The sequence below is a fragment of the Taudactylus pleione genome, unplaced genomic scaffold (assembly GCF_031769625.1).
Source record: "Taudactylus pleione unplaced genomic scaffold, aTauple2 ptg000310l, whole genome shotgun sequence".
Taxonomy (NCBI): Eukaryota; Metazoa; Chordata; class Amphibia; order Anura; family Myobatrachidae; genus Taudactylus; species Taudactylus pleione.
Window position 1 is genome coordinate 1,961,008 of NW_028284711.1, and position 16,471 is coordinate 1,977,478.

A 16,471-nucleotide genomic window follows, 5' to 3' on the forward strand; every position below is an offset into this window, starting at 1 on the left:
TTCACATAATATACACATTCTCATTCTACTAATATACACATTCACATAATATACACATTCACATAATATACACATTCTCATTCTACCCGTATACACATTATGTGAAGTATATATCGGAATGAAGCGGGTTATAGTCAGGCCGGTAATTAGGCACTAGGACTGTATGCAGGAGGGGTCACTCTGTGCAGTGTGCACCGGACCGTTACCCCGGGGAGGGGGGGTGGACCTGCGTCACCGGCCGGGCCCCGTGTGTGTCACCACCAGCAGCACGGTGTGTGTGTGAGGGGGCCGTACGCAGCACGTGACGCGGGGGAGGGCGGGGATTGGCCGGCTCCTGGCAGCGGCGGCGGTGGTAGCAGCAGCTCCCGGGTGACTCTCCCTCAGCAGCAGCTTCAGCCTCAGCATCCTCCTCCTCTTCCTCCGTCCTGTGAGAGAGCTACGGCCGGGCCCCCACTGCACCTCAGCCGCACTCTGCCCCTCGCCTCCTGGGAGATTGAGGAATGAGATTGTGCCACCATGATGGAAGGTAGGGTTTCCTCTCTCTGCACCATGTCCCAAGCCCTGAATGCACCCACCCCTTGTACTTAGAATGCACCCCCACTTCCCCCTGTCCATTCATCCCTGCACCCCCCTCCATTCATTTCACATTGTGCATTAATGAGGTCAACCCAACCTCTCAGCCTTGGAGGACACCCACAGCCCTGTGCTCTAAGGGGTGGGGTGGGGGACTCCTTCCATGCTGGGGGTCCCCTCTATGTTAGAATGTACAATAACCGCCCCCAGTGCCAATGTGCAGCACCTGACCAGCTTCTTCCCCATCACTGCATATCCATCCTCATCCTGTTATTTAGCGTATTTCAAAATGACACATTCTCCCCCCCCCCCCCCCCCCCCCTAAATCCTGTGATTCGGTGAGATGGGAGGTTAAAGGGGCTGGGTGTGTTTGGTTAATGACCCCCCCCCTCTCTAAGAAAAGTCTGTCCTCATCTGATATCCCAGCCTTGATTCCGAAGGATTATTATTCCCTGCGTCCATTTAACCGGCCAGCCTTTGGGACGTGGAGAAATGTGGATTTGCAGCGTTAACCCATATTGCGCCAGCGGCGTATCTCAATGTCACTTTTCCCCCGGAGTTGCCATTTGGGGGGTGTGAGACCCTCCAACACGCGGACCCGCGTGCTGCGCTTATTTGCTTTAATCGTCAGCGTGCTACAACACAGTTTGTTTTTATTATTGTTTTTTTTTTGGAGTGTGAACTATTGGATTGGTCTTAAGGTAAATCTGAAGCTAAGGAGAGGAATAAGCCGTCCCTGTGATGCATAGCTGGGATCCATAAGTCTTTGCCTATGGGTTTATTGGTTTGCAACCTGTGTTTTTATTTTTTTTTGCACTGATCTGGGCCTAGCAGTGAATGAATTTTCCAGCCGCTGGCGTCTCACTCCGTTCTCCCAGCTCTGCATGTCAGCAGGAGCTTAATTCACTTTGGGGATGTTTTATACTAGGATTAAAAGACAGCCCTTATTGGCAAGACGGCTAATGAATGAATCACGCGTGATGTCAGCACAAATGCCCTATGTTTCCTGTCAATGTGGGTGCATATGTGTCTGTGGTGGGCACCAGGAGACAGATGCAGCCCTGTAGTCAGATGAGAAATAACACTGCATGCGTTGCTCTATGTTGTCAGCTGGTATATTCCTTAAGGCTCTGCTCACACCGACCTCATGTCAGGGTCATAAGTCTATCTGTGTCCTATTTATGGGGTCCAATTGTAGTACAGGAGACTCCAATGGTACAGAATGAGCCACCTCTTTTGAAATGATTTTTAATATTTTGACTAGAAAATCCCCTATGGGCTGTATAGGAGCAGATAACGTTGGTATGCCCAGCAATAGCAGAATCCCTGTTCTTCTAATACGCCAAACTATGAATGCCATGGATAGATCTACCCTTCTCTGGTATTGTGCTATAGCATGGCTGTCCAGCCAGACCTCATCTGAGAACCTTCAGAGTATTTGTACATTATGACCTAATTTCCTTAATGGGATTACTATCTTGTATTTCATTTTGTAAAATATTTCATTTTTTCCCATGGAATGTGGCACAGCACTGTACATCTATCCATATATATACATCTTTAGTACCCACAGATAATAGTTTTTTTTATATGATAAGAATGATGTAGAGAATATGTACCCAGATGGTGTAATGGTTAGCGTTACTGCCTCACAGCACTGAGGTTGTGGGTTCGATTCCCACTACGGCCCTAACTGTGTGGAGTTTGTATATTCTCCCTGTGCTTGCGTGGGTTTCCTCCGGGTGCTCCGGTTTCCTCCCACACTCCAAAAATATACTGGTAGGTTAATTGGCTCCCCACAAAAATTGACACAAGTGTGTGTGTGTGAGCATGTGATAGGGAATATAGATTGTAAGCTCCACTGGGTCAGGGACTGATGTGCATGGTGAGATATTCTCTAATGGGATTACTATCTTGTATTTCATTTTGTAAAATATTTCATTTTTTCCCATGGAATGTGGCACAGCACTGTACATCTATCCATATATATACATCTTTAGTACCCACAGATAATAGCGCTGCGGAATATGTGTGCGCTATATAAATAACTGGTACTAATAATAATAATGTTCCGACCTGTTTTCAATGTTAACTAATTTCTTCCTAGACTGGATTGTTCTTATTTGCTTTCTGTTTGGCTGTATGTTTGGCAGAGGTTGGGCGATCACTTATAAGGCAGTGATGGACAACAGGCGGCCATGGGACTACATGCTGCCCCCAAACCTTCACTTGCAGCCCCCCAGCTCCTTCCTACTTTGTTGTTATAACTTATAATGCTTGTTTGAAAGGCCTGTATATATGATATTGCAGACAGGTGTCTCTTCCATTGATCAAATGTCTTCATTTAACTGGCTACTGAGGGTAATGTGCGGCCCCTTTTGAAGGTCAGAGGGACATACAGTGTGGCCCCCCCCCCCCAAAACTATAATGCAGTAACAGTCCACTAGCGGCCCTAGCACCAGCCTGTGCCCATCCAAACTTTCTCTTGCAGCCCCCAGCAGCTTTCGGCTTTATTGTTATATTTGTTACAGCACTTGTTAAAAATATCTGCTAATATGTTGACTTAATACAGATAAGTGCTTAATTGTTGGCAAAACACATGTGCGACCACCTCTGAGTCATTGGAACTGACCGCCAGAAAAAGTGTTCTGCCGGTTTGTGAATCCACCTGAAAATTATGTATGCTAACAATGTCACTTCAAAGTCCAAACTACTAACGCCTTAGGGCCACTGCCTTAATGTCCACTTTTATTTTTCTTCTAAAATGTTTATTCGTTTAGCGTTAGACCAAGGATGGGTAATACACTGGTGTTATAGTAATAGTGACATAGGGCTTTCATTCTATACAGCACAGAGTTAGAGCTTGTGCTAAGGCTGCTACTGCTGGCAACTCATTTGCCACTTCTCAGGATGACTATAAAAGGGGAATCATTAATAAGAGGCCTAATTGTTTATATATAATTTTTTTTTTTTTTGTAAAAAAAAACATCTGAACGCTATGCAAAACCTTTTAAAGGCCATGTTGAAGCTTATTAGAGGGTAAGAACATCATTCCAGACTATAATAACATATAATTGTCCACATGATCAGCATAATATAGCAGCCTCTGCTATTGTCATTCTGCACCAGCCTGACCCAGTGCTCTGTATATTAGTAATGAGATTGGTCTGAATTATGTATAATAGGTGACCATTGAAAAGGTGATTACTGAGTCCCGGGAGCAATAAACACTGCAGGTCTAACTTCTCCGCAATCAGAGGCCACAGCCTAGAATAGAACCGGCAGCACTGCAGCTTCCCAGTGGACAGTATGAGATTGTGGACGGCCAATCAGTGGTAAAGTTTAGCAGAAAGGTTCTGCGGTTGGATTTAAGATTGAAATGTGTACGGAGGCTTTAGTCCTGGTGGGAGAAGGGTGGCGCAGGATGGCTTTCCAGATTGCCAGAGAGCAACTGTTGGTCTATCTGGTGACCCGGATATCTTCAGCCCTACTTATACTTTTTCTCCAGCCTCTACGAAATCCATAGCTTTTCATTTTCTCTTGCCCTAAGACCTGACATAGGGCCTGATTCAGAGCCGGACGCTCTGACCAGAGCGCTCGCTCTGAATCGGGGCCCTCCTCCATTAAAATGGAGTGTCCTCCTGGACGCTCGTATAGCTGTGGGTGACCACCCACAGCATATACGAGCGTCCAAAAAGATGGTCGCGATGGTCTTGACCATCGCGACCATCGGACTTGCGATGGAGACCCTGCGGTAGGGTCTCCCTGCCACAAGCCCTGGAGTGATTTTGGCTCTATCAGAGCCAAAATCACTCCCACTGACATCACTAGTGATGTCAGTGGGGCCGGCTTCAGACGGTAGGTGTTCCCATGGGAACGCCTACATCTGGCAGGCACTCCCCCGGCATGCCCACCAAAGGGGGCGTGCTGTCAGTAACCATCGACACCACGCCCCCTTTGGTGCGAGACCCGGAGCGACAGCTTGGCTGTCGCAGTCCGGGTCTCGCGCATGCACACGACGGAGCTCTCTCCGTCGTGCGCATGCGCAGTGGGGAACATTGACCCACTTGCGAGCGTACTGCCGCTTGCGAGTGGGTCTGAATGACCCCCATAGTTCTGTGTATTGGTTTTTATTGTTGGATCCAGAATGCAGAATTGTGCCATATCCAAGGGCAATTAAAATGGTAATGCATAGCTCCTAATACAAATTCATATCCATGTAAGGAAGCTAGTTGGAAAAAGGCAATGTATTTAGTAAAGTTTGCAGGAGTGCCAGTAAAATCCAACAACTGGATACCATAAATAAAGCATATACAGGTTGAGTCTCCCATATCCAAAATGCCTAGGACCAGGGGTATTTTGGATATCGGTATATTCAGTATTTTGGAATATTTGCATACCATAATGAAATCTTGAGAATGGGACCCAAATCTAAACACAGAATGTATTTATGTGTTATATACATCTTATACACACAGCCTGCAGGTCATTTTATACAATATATTCAATAATTTTGTGCATAAAAAAAAGTTTGTGTACATATGTGAAATTCATTTATGTTTCATATACACCTTATACACAGAGCCTGAAGGTTATTTTATACTGTATTTTAATAATTTGTGCTTTAAACAAAGTTTGTTTACATTGAACCATCAGAAAGCAAAGGTTTCATTTTCTCAGTCATGCTAAAAACATATTCCGTATTTCGGAATATTTGGATATGGGAGACTCAACCTGTTGTGTGATATATTCTATTTCGAGTTGATAACTATTGCTGTATTACTACTGAAAGTTTACATTGTGGCAGTAATATAAATCTTCACTGTCTCTACTGAAGGCTGGTGGCAGCGTTGTGTGCCTGCGTTTTCTGACCTGCCGGCCGTGCGCACCCAGTGTATAGGTTGTTGTGTGACGGGATCTCTGCGCTCATGCTGACTACTATGTACAGGATAATAAACAAAGCTGACGATTGAAGGGCGTCATGTCACCTGTGCTCCACTAACGTTATGTGACAACGAAAGTTAACTGTAGCATTTGCACCATCATAGGCCATTATTTCTTCATTGTCCATACTGTTGAGTTTGGTCAGGTGGTCATTAGCCATGGTCTAGACCAGTGTTTTCCAGGTCTCCTAGTTGGTGCACAGGTGTACTCGTTACTTTCTGGCTGACACATTTTACAAGATCAACAGGCGGAGCTAATTTTTTAACTTGTAAAGGTGCATACACACGTAACGATTTTGTAACCAACGATTGATTACCTGTCAGATTTTCCCTTGACATGTGAACGATTTTTTGAAGTGTAATGAACGATTTTTAGAACTATGAACGAAAAATGTTCCTTCCCTTAATGAAAATCGTTATGTTGGACAGTCTGAAATGAACTACAAACGGGAGCGCGCTTGAACGATTTTCATGCATTGTTATAACTCAGAAACTGAACGATTTTTTTAATGATAACGACTTTGTTATAGTTAAATCGTTCAAAAAAATCGTTACATTTGTATGCACCTTTACACTGAGATTTGTAAGACATGTATTGTTAAGGTGGGAACACACTACAGGTTGAGTCTCCCATATCCAAAATGCTTGGGACCGGGGGTATTTTGGATATCGGAATATTCCGTATTTTGGAATAATTGCATACTATAATGAAATGTCTTGGAAATGGGACCCAAATATACACACAGAATGCATTTATGTGTTATATACACCTTATACACACAGCCTGCAGGTCATTTTAGACAATATTTTTTATAATTTTGAGCATCAAAAAAAGTTTGTGTACATACATGAAATTCATTTATGTTTCATATACACCCTATACACACAGCCTGAAGGTTATTTTATACAATATTTTTTATAATTTGTGCCTTAGACAAAGTTTATGTACATTAAACCATCAAAAATCAAAGGTTTAATTATTTCAGTCATGCTGAAAATATTCCGTATTTCGGAATATTTGGATATGGGAGACTCAACCTGTATATGATATATCGTGATGTCTTGGTACTTTCGACTAATCTATATGACCATCGTATAGTGTGTGCACCCGACCTATAATTTTGCACCTGTCGTTCATTGCATCGTCCAATTGAATGTTTTGCCCGCCCGATGGGATGATGCCATGGACTACGCGGTGTTGTTACATTAAGCTCTAACAATATATTGCTGCTTCGGATTGCGTAGAATGCCCCTTACAACACATTATGCCACACAGCAATGCCCCTTACACATGCCACACAATAATACCACGTATAACACATAATGACATACAGTAATGCCCTTATAACAAATTTATGCCACGCTGTAATGCCCCTATTTCACATTATGCCACACTGTAATGCCCTAATAGCACATTGTGCACACAGTAATGCCAAATACACATTATGCCAAACAGTAATGCCCATTACATCCCACCCTGACAGATCTACTTCATCAACCCTCCTCTCTGCTCCTGCCAGTCTGTCACCTTAGCTCAAGACAGGTTGCACAGATTTTATGTCCGTGTAGAACCAGATTATTGGGAACATAGTTTATAACCTGTAAACTGAGTGTATCAAGTTAGTGCCCCTTATACAGTGCCCCCTATACTAGTGCCCCTTATGCAATGCCCTCCTGTAATAGTGCCCCTTATGCAATGCCCCCTGTAATAGTGCCCATTATGCAGGGCCCCCTGTAGTTGTGCCCATTAAAGTAGTGCCCCCTGTAGTTGTGCCCCATATGCAATGCCCCCTATACTAGTGTCCTTATGCAATGCCCCCTGTAGTAGTGCCCATTATGCAGGGCCCCCTGTAGTTGTGCCCAGTAAAGTAGTTCCCCCTGTAGTTGTGCCCCATATGCAATGCCCCCTGTAGCAAGTGCCCCTTATGCAATGCCCCCTGTAATAGTGCCCATTATGCAATGCCCCCTGTAGTAGTGCCAATTATGCAGGGCCCCCTGTAGTTGTGCCCATTAAAGTAGTGCCCCCTGTAGTTGTGCCCCTTTTAGTAATGCTCCCTGTAGTTGTGCCCCTTCTAGTAGTGCCTCTTTTAGTAGTGCCCCTTCTAGTAGTGCCCTCGGTAGTTGTGCCCCTTCTAGAAGTGCCCTCTGAAGTTGTGCCCCTTTTAGTAGTGCCCCCTGTAGTTGTGGCCTCTCCTGTAGTTGTGGCCTCCCCAAACCTCTCTCTCTCCCCTCCCACCCCTCCCTCACTTACCTGACTTTGCGCGCTGTCATCCGCTTTTGCTCTCCCTCTGCCACGCTGACTGGATCTAAATAGATCCAGCAGACGCGACTGCGCAGGTTCCCCAGGTCGCGGGTGACATCATGACGTCACCCGCGCACTACATTACTGGGAACTCTGGCCTCTGAAGTGATCGGAGGCTTCCTTAGCCTCCGATCAATTCAGAGGCCAGCGCTCACAGTTGCAGTGGCGTAACCACTGCCCCCGTCACCCCCAAGCTACCCGGCGCCTCCAAGCCACCGCGGGGGCAGTAGTTACGCCACTGAATCCTGCCATGCACACCATTGTTGTTTAGTGTCCTCCTGATGGTGGTCTCATGAACATTAACATTAGCTAATGTGAGAAAGTCCTTCAGTTGCTTAGAGGTTACCTTGGGTTCCTTTGTGACCTTGTGAACTATTAGACGCCTTGCTCTTGGCATGATCTTTGTTGGTCGACCACTCCTGGGGAGGGTAATAATGGTCTGGAGATTCCCCTATTTGTACACAATCTGTCTGACTGTTGATTGGTGGAGTCCAAACTCTTTAGAGATGCTTTTGTAACCTTTTCCAGCCTGATGAGCATCAACTAATCTTCTGAGGTCCTCAGATATATCCTTTGTTCGTGGCATGATACACTTCCACAAACATGTTGTGAACGTCAGACTTTGATAGATCCCTGTTCTTTTAAAAAGACAGGTTGTCCACTCACACCTGATTGTAATCCCTTAGATTGAAAATACCTGACTCTAATTTCACCTTCCAAATATCTGCTAAGCCTAAAGGAGCATACACATGGTACAATCTGCACATCCAACGATATCGCTGAACTATTTCCCTTTGAACTTTCTGTAGTGCAGGACAGACAATATTGGGTGTACACACTGAAAGATATCTATATCTTTCAGTGGAGTCATCCTGCCACATCTCTGAACAGGTAAATCCTGATGAAATCGTCCAAGTTGGCCTGCATGTACGGACGACCATAGATATTGTTATCATCTATGCCGGAACGCACATCGTTGGTCGTTCCCTGCATACAAATTAACGATATGAACGATTTATCGTTGAGCGTGATCGTTCATATCATTCATAGATATTGTACCGTGTTTACGCACCTTTAAGGTTCACATACTTTTGCCACTTACAGATGATATTAGATCATTTTCCTCTAAGAAAAAAAAAAATAAGCATGTCTCATGTGTTTGATTCTCTTTATCTACTTTTAAGACTTGTGTGAAAATCTGAGGTAGTTTATGGCCAAATTTCAGCAGATTTATAGAAAATTCCGAAGGGTTCACAAACTTTCAAGCACCACTGAATATATAAATACAACTTTGTCTGCCTTGTTCAACATTTCAGTCCGAAATAACTTTTAACTTTTATCATATATACATATATCATATATACATACTCTTATACATACAGTCAGGTCCATAAATATTGGGACATTGACAGAATTTTCATATTTTGGCCTCTATTCACCACCACAATGGCTTTGAAATGAAACAAACAAGATGTGATTTAACTGCAGACTTTCAGATTTCATTTGAGGGTAATTACATCCAAATCAGATGAATGGTGTAGGAATTACAACTGTTTCTATATGTGCCTCCCACTTTTTAAGGGGCCAAAAGTAATGGGACAAACTAAACAATCCTAAATCTAACTTTCACTTTTTAATACTTTGTTGCAAATCCTTTGCAGGCAATTACAGCCTGAAGTCTGGAATGCATAGACATCACCAGACGTTGGGTTTCATCCCTGGTGATGCTCTGCCAGGCCTCTACTACAAATGTCTTCAGTTCCTGCTTGTTCTTGGGGCATTTTCCCTTCAGTTTTGTCTTCATCAAGTGAAATGCATGCTCAATCGGATTCAGGTCAGGGGTTTGACTTGGCCATTGCATAACATTCCACTTTTTAGCCTTAAGAAACTCTTTGGTTGCTCTTGCAGTATGCTTCGGGTCATCGTCCATCTGCACTGTGAAGCGCTGTCCAATGAGTTCTGAAGCATTTGACTGAATATGAGCATATAATATTGCCCGAAACACTTCAGAATTCATTCTGCTGCTTTTGTCAGCAGTCACATAATCAATAAATACAAGGGAACCAGTTCCATTGGCAGCCATACATGCCCACGCCATGACACTACCACCACCATGCTTCACTGATGAGGTGGTATGTTTTGGATCATGAGCAGTTCCTTTCCTTCTCTTCCCATCACTCTGGTACAAGTTGATCTTTGTCTCATCTGTCAATAGGATGTTGTTCCAGAACTGTAATGGCTTTTTTAGATGTTGTTTGGCAAACTCTAATCTGGTCTTCCTGTTTTTGTGGCTCACCAATGGTTTGCATCTTGTGGTGAACCCTCTATATTCACTCTTGTGAAGTCTTCTCTTTATTGTTGACTTTGGCACATATACATCTACCTCCTGGAGAGTGTTCTTGATTTGGCCAACTGTTGTGAAGGGGTTTTTCTTCACCAGGGAAATAATTCTTTTGTCATCTACCACAGTTGTTTTCCATGGTCTTCCAGATCTTTTGGTGTTGCTGAGCTCTCCGGTGCGTTCTTTCTTTTTAAGAATGTTCTAAACAGTTGATTTGGCCACACCTAATGTTTTTTGCTATCTCTCTGATGGGTTTGTTTTGATTTTGCAGCCTAATGATGGCTTGCTTCACTGATAGTGACAGCTCTTTGGATCTCATATTGAGAGTTGACAGCAACTGATTCCAAATGCAAATGTCACACCTAGAATCAACTCCAGACCTTTTACCTGCTTAATTGATAATGAAATAACGAGGGAATAGCCCACACCTGTCCATGAAATAGCTTTTGAGTTGATAGTCCCATTACTTTTGGCCCCTTAAAAAGTGGGAGGCACATATAGAAACCGTTGTAATTCCTACACCGTTCACCTGATTTGGATGTAATTACCCTCAAATTAAATCTGAAAGTCTGCAGTTAAAGGACGTCTTGTTTGTTTCAATTCAAAGCCATTGTGGTGGTGAATAGTGGCCAAATTATGAAAATTCTGTCAATGTCCCAATATTTATGGACCTGACTAATATATATATATATATTTCTACTTCAGGGTCCATAGGGTATCCACAGGAAACCTTGGGGGGGGGGGGGGTATAGGTGTGACGTCAGTCGCTGGGCACCATAGAGTTAAGCTTTTCAGCCTCCCAGGATGCACTAGGGTCCCCCTCCTATACCCCGCCCCCGAGCCAAGGCACCTCAGTTTAGTTTGGTGCCCGGCCGGCGTCGGGTGCACCTATCGGAGTGGGGGCTAGAAGAGCCCCTGAAGCTTTCTTCAGTGCAGCTGTGGCTGCACATCTGGATGTACAGCATGGACAGTCAGTCCTGACGTCCATGCTGTCTTCCCTACACCCCCGCCGGTACCAGAACGCCGGTACCGATCCGGGGATGCTGGTGAGCATCTGGGGTCACAGCTAGCGGTGACCCCAGATGTTCCGGACCATGGCCGGATCCAAGGGGGACAAAGGTAAGCAGCGGGGTCCCGCGGTGGGTCCCCGCTGGTCACATGGTCCTAAGACCCCAGGCAGGGGGCTCCCTGGGGACTGGCTGCAGCGTGGAGCCAGGCGACCAACCTGCGCTTTCCACTACCCCCTGGGACAGCGGACCGCAGCAGAGCGGTAGCGCTGCGGCGTCCCAGGGGTTAAATGCATGCCAGGGGAGCGCGCCTTCCCTGTCTCACAGCCGGCGCCTCCCCCGCTGCACACAGCCCTCTCTGCATGCTGCCGACTGGTCCTGTGGCAGCGCTCCTCCCCCAGGCCAGCCTCCTCTCTGCTCCTCGGCGGCCATCTTCTCCAGAACGCATGGTGAACGCTGCTGGAAGCGCTGGACGGAAGCATCGTGGTCTGGGTCCCCCCGCATACCTCTCCTCCGCTGTGGCTCAGGTCTGTGTATGCAGCGCTGTGTCCTACCAGGCCCTGTGTCTGTGTAGTTGAGTGATCAGCGCTGTTAGTGCAGGAATTGTTATTTTTCTGCATTGTATGTGACTGTGCTAGTGCTGCCTGTAACTTTTCTTCTCTAAACTGTCAGCTTTATTACTGTCCCTGTTTTTTCTGCTAAATCCCTTGCGGTGCGGTGCTGCAGGGTGGTCTCTCGCCTATTTCATACTTAATTGGTGAGAGAGGTCACATACGTGGTGCCATCATGTCTGAAAGTGATTTTCCCCTCCGGCTACAGTGTACCACGTGCAAAGTACCGTTAGCGGAGGGGGATGGTAGCGCGGAGGGCCTTTGCCGGCAGTGTTTGTCCATGGCGCGGCCTATTACGGTTACAGCACCGGTACAGGAGCCGCCCTGGGCTTGTTTCGCTCAGGCGTTAACAGCTTTAGTGGGCCAGTTAGCTCCGCAGCCCGCGTTTACTCCGATGGGTTTGTCCCAGCAGTCTGTGGTGTCGTCACCCATGCAGGGGTTCCCACGACAATTGGTGGTACCCCACAGTCTCCCTATTTCCCCGCTCCCGGGTTCTCAGGAGCCAGCGTGGGTTAACTCCCTGACGAGTTCTGTACAGCACTTGTCGGATGTGTTGCAAGGGGAGTCTGTGATGCGGCCTCATAAAAGGCCGGTGGCGTCTCTGTCCGCTCCTTATGAGGATGACGAAGGGACGTCTGATGATGGGGAGATTCTGGATCCTTACGATCAGGAACCTCTCCATACTAAGGACGCTGATGCTAAGTCCAAAGTATATATTCCTGGACTTATTCGGGCGGTCCGCACAGCCTTGGTGATTGAGGACGAAGTTCCCCCAGCGGCTAAATCTAAGTATGCCTTTTTCAAAGATGTGAAGGGCGATGCCACAGTCTTTCCTCTTTCGGGTCAGTTGGTGGACCATTTAGAGGAGGCGTGGAAACAACCTGGCAAAAGATACCAGCCGCAGAGACGCCTGGCGGTGGCTTATCCGTTCGCGGATAATTATTTTGCTAAGTGGGAATCCCCTCCACAGGTGGATTCTCACGTGACCCGTCTTGTCCGTAGTGCCACATTGCCGATGCCATCCATGTCCTCCCTTAAGGATGCTACGGACTGCAAGGTAGAAATCTGCCTGAAGTCCGCTTATTCCCTTGCAGGGGGGGCAGCACGGCCGGCTATGGCCATTTGCTGCGTTGCCAGAGCGATGGAGCGCTGGGCGGATTCATTAGAGGCTTCTTTTGAATCCGACTGTCCGGCCGAACAGGCGGAGTTGATTGGCAATCTCCGTGATTCGGCCACCTACATCAACGAGGCGGCTCTAGACATTAGTACTCTGGTGTCTAGAATTTCTTCAGCAGCGGTAGCTGCTCATCGCACCTTGTGGCTGCGATCCTGGAAGGCGGACGCAGATTCCAAGAAAGGTCTGGAAGCATTGCCGTTTACCGGAGAAGTTCTCTTCGGTCCGGATCTGGATAAGATTGTGGCCACGCTGGCGGCAGCCAAATCTGCTTGTCTCCCGTCGGCCGCTGCTCCTTCTGGTTCTGGACCATCGTCCTTTCGGTCATCTAGGGCCCAGGGCAGGCCCAAACCACAGTCGTTTCCTCGACAGGCTGGCCCTAAGAAATCGGTCAAGCCCCGGAAGCAGGCATGGAGTACCAGACGTCCGGCCCCCAAGCCAGATGACAAGCCTGCGGCCTGACGGTCCGGGCCTCCCTTTGGGGGATTCCAGGGTGGGAGGCCGCCTGCTACAGTTCGCCCAGTGTTGGTCGACCACTACGACAGACACTTGGGTTCTGGAGGTGGTTTCCCACGGATACGCCCTCTCCTTCCGGCACAGACCCCCGGCTCGATTCTTCACCACGGGTCTACCATCAGACCGGAACAAGGCTACGGAGCTGCGGAAGGTATTGCACACTATGCTCCAGGCTGGAGTTATAGTGCCTGTTCCATTCTCCCAGAGGGGCCAGGGTTTCTATTCAAATCTATTTTTGGTACAGAAACCCAATGGGTCATATCGTCCGATTCTCAACCTCAAAGCACTCAACAAGTCTTTGCGGGTCCCGAAGTTTCGGATGGAGACCCTACGGTCCATCATTCTGGCGCTGGAACCTGGGGACTACATGGTGTCATTGGACATACAGGACGCTTACCTGCATGTCCCTATTCTTTTGCGCCATCAACAGTTCCTCAAGTTTGCAATCCGCAGCGACCACTTCCAGTTTCGGGCGTTACCTTTTGGCCTGGCAACAGCACCACGTGTTTTCACCAAGGTGATGGCGGTCATGGCGGCTTCTCTGCGGCTGCAGGGAGTCCGCATGTTGCCGTATTTGGACGACCTGTTATTGGTGGCAGGATCTCCAGAGCTCCTGTTACGCCACTTGGACCTGACCATTGCACTGCTGCAACGGCACGGCTGGCTAATCAACTGGCAGAAGTCCACTCTAATCCCGTCTCGGAGGATTCTGCATCTTGGAGCCTTATTGGACTCGGGACAGCAAAGGATCTTAGTGACGGAGGACAAGATCTCTGCTTTAAAGTCAAGGGTGCGCAGTTGTCTGCACAGCCGCCGGGTGTCCTTACACTCGGCGATGAGGTTACTGGGCTCCATGGTGTCGGTGTTCGACATGGTGGAATACGCCCAGTTTCACTCCAGACCTCTGCAGCACCTGATCCTGTCCAAGTGGAACGGGCTGCCTCAGTCTCTGAAGTCCCAGACGATTGTGCTCACCCCGGAGGTTCGCCTGTCCCTTGCGTGGTGGTTACAGATGACCCACCTCAACAAGGGACGTCCGTTCTGGGTTCCAAATTGGGTCCTGTTGACAACGGACACCAGTCTTCGGGGCTGGGGAGCAGTTTCGGGTCCACACTTGTTCCAGGGCAGGTGGACGCCGACAGAAGCGGAGCTTCCAATAAATATCTTGGAACTCTGTGCGGTCTTCAATGCTCTCCAGCAGGCACAGCGGTTTCTCCAGGGTCGCCCGGTGCAGGTCCAGTCGGACAACGCTACCACCGTGGCCTACATAAACAGGCAAGGAGGAACTCGCAGTCGGGCGGCTCTCGTAGAGGTCTCTCGGATCCTGGTTTGGGCGGAGCGCAATCTTCCGGCCATATCAGCGGTCTTCATCCCGGGAGTGCTAAATTGGGAGGCGGACTTTCTAAGTCGCCAGGACGTTCATCCGGGGGAATGGTCCCTGCACCCGGACGTTTTTTAACTACTGGTGGACAGGTGGGGTCTTCCAGAAATCGACCTCATGGTGTCCCGGCACAACAACAAGTTGCCGGTGTACGGGTCTCGCACAAGAGACGAAGGGGCGTCTCTGGTGGATGCTCTGTCCGTCCGGTGGACGTTCCGGTCCGCATACCTGTTCCCTCCGGTCTCCCTTCTTCCACGGGTAATCCGGAAATTCAAACAGGAAGGAGGGACGCTCCTGTTGATAGCTCCCGCATGGCCCAGACCGCACTGGTTCTCAGACCTTCAGGGTCTGTCCGTGGACAGTCCTCTGCGGTTGCCGCTACGACCGGACCTTCTGTCTCAGGGTCCTTGCCTTCACCCGGACCTGACTCGGCTGTCTTTGACGGCGTGGCTGTTGAGACGGCCATGCTGAGGTCCCGGGGGTTTTCCAGCTCTGTGGTGCGTACCATGTTACGAGCTCGGAAACCGTCTTCCGCGAGGATATACCATCGCGTGTGGCATACGTTCTTCCAGTGGTGTCGACCGAGAGGTTATGCACCGCGGGAGTTTCCTCTGTCTCGGATTCTCGCCTTCCTGCAAGCGGGACTAGATCATGGGCTTCGCCTTGCTTCTTTGAAGGTACAGGTTTCGGCCCTATCTGTCTGGTTTCACCGTAGGATTGCTACAATCCCGGATGTGCGCACCTTTATGCAGGGTGTTCTCCGCATTCAGCCGCCCTTTGTTCCACCTGTGGCGCCTTGGGATTTGGCTGTGGTCCTGAGGGCTCTCCAAGGACCGCCGTTTGAACCACTGGGCTCAGTGGATCTTAAATGGCTAACAGCTAAGACTGTTTTCCTTCTGGCCATTGCTTCGGCCAGACGTGTTTCTGAGTTAGGGGCTCTTTCTTGTAGACCCCCTTTCTTGGTTTTTCATGGGAACAGGGCAGTGCTCCGCACTCGGCCCGAGTTTCTTCCCAAAGTTGTTTCCCAGTTTCATGTTAACGAGGAAATCGTTGTTCCGGGTCTTTCCGTGGGTGAGGCCTCTTTGGATGTTGTGCGGGCCTTAAGGACTTATGTTGACCGCACTTCTTCGTTTAGGAAGTCGGACGCTTTGTTTGTCCTCTATGGCTTCCGTAAAAAGGGTTGGCCTGCTTCAAAGCAAACTTTGGCAGCCTGGATCCGTATGGCTATTTCTGAAGCTTATCTTCATGAAGGCCTACCGGTCCCCCCTTCTCTGAAGGCTCATTCCACTAGGTCTGTGGGTCCTTCGTGGGCAGCTCGACGTGGTGCCTCGGCAGTTCAGATCTGCAAGGCTGCTACGTGGTCCTCTGTCCATACCTTCATGAGGTATTACAGGTTTGACACCTTCGCCTCTCAGGATGCTTCCTTCGGGCGGCGGATTCTCCTTTCTGCACAGGAGCGTCCCCACCCTTAAAGGATACTGCTTTGGGACATCCCCAAGGTATCCTGTGGATACCCTATGGACCCTGAAGTAGAAAATATGAGATATGGTAAGAACTTACCCTTGTTATCTCTATTTCTACGAAGTCCATAGGGTTCCACAGGACTCCCACCCTGTCGCACCT

The 16,471-nt window shown here is 48.2% G+C and overlaps 1 protein-coding gene across 1 annotated transcript in view; it reads left to right on the top strand.

Moving 5' to 3' along the window:
• Positions 1–298: 298 nt before the first annotated feature.
• SGIP1 (SH3GL interacting endocytic adaptor 1) overlaps positions 299–16,471 on the top strand; it is a 130,088-nt gene continuing 113,915 nt past the window's right edge. The window contains exon 1 of the mRNA XM_088442384.1: positions 299–526. Within this exon, the coding sequence (XP_088298510.1) occupies positions 517–526 (10 nt within the window). The 5' untranslated portion in view covers positions 299–516. The remainder of the gene's footprint in view (positions 527–16,471) is intronic.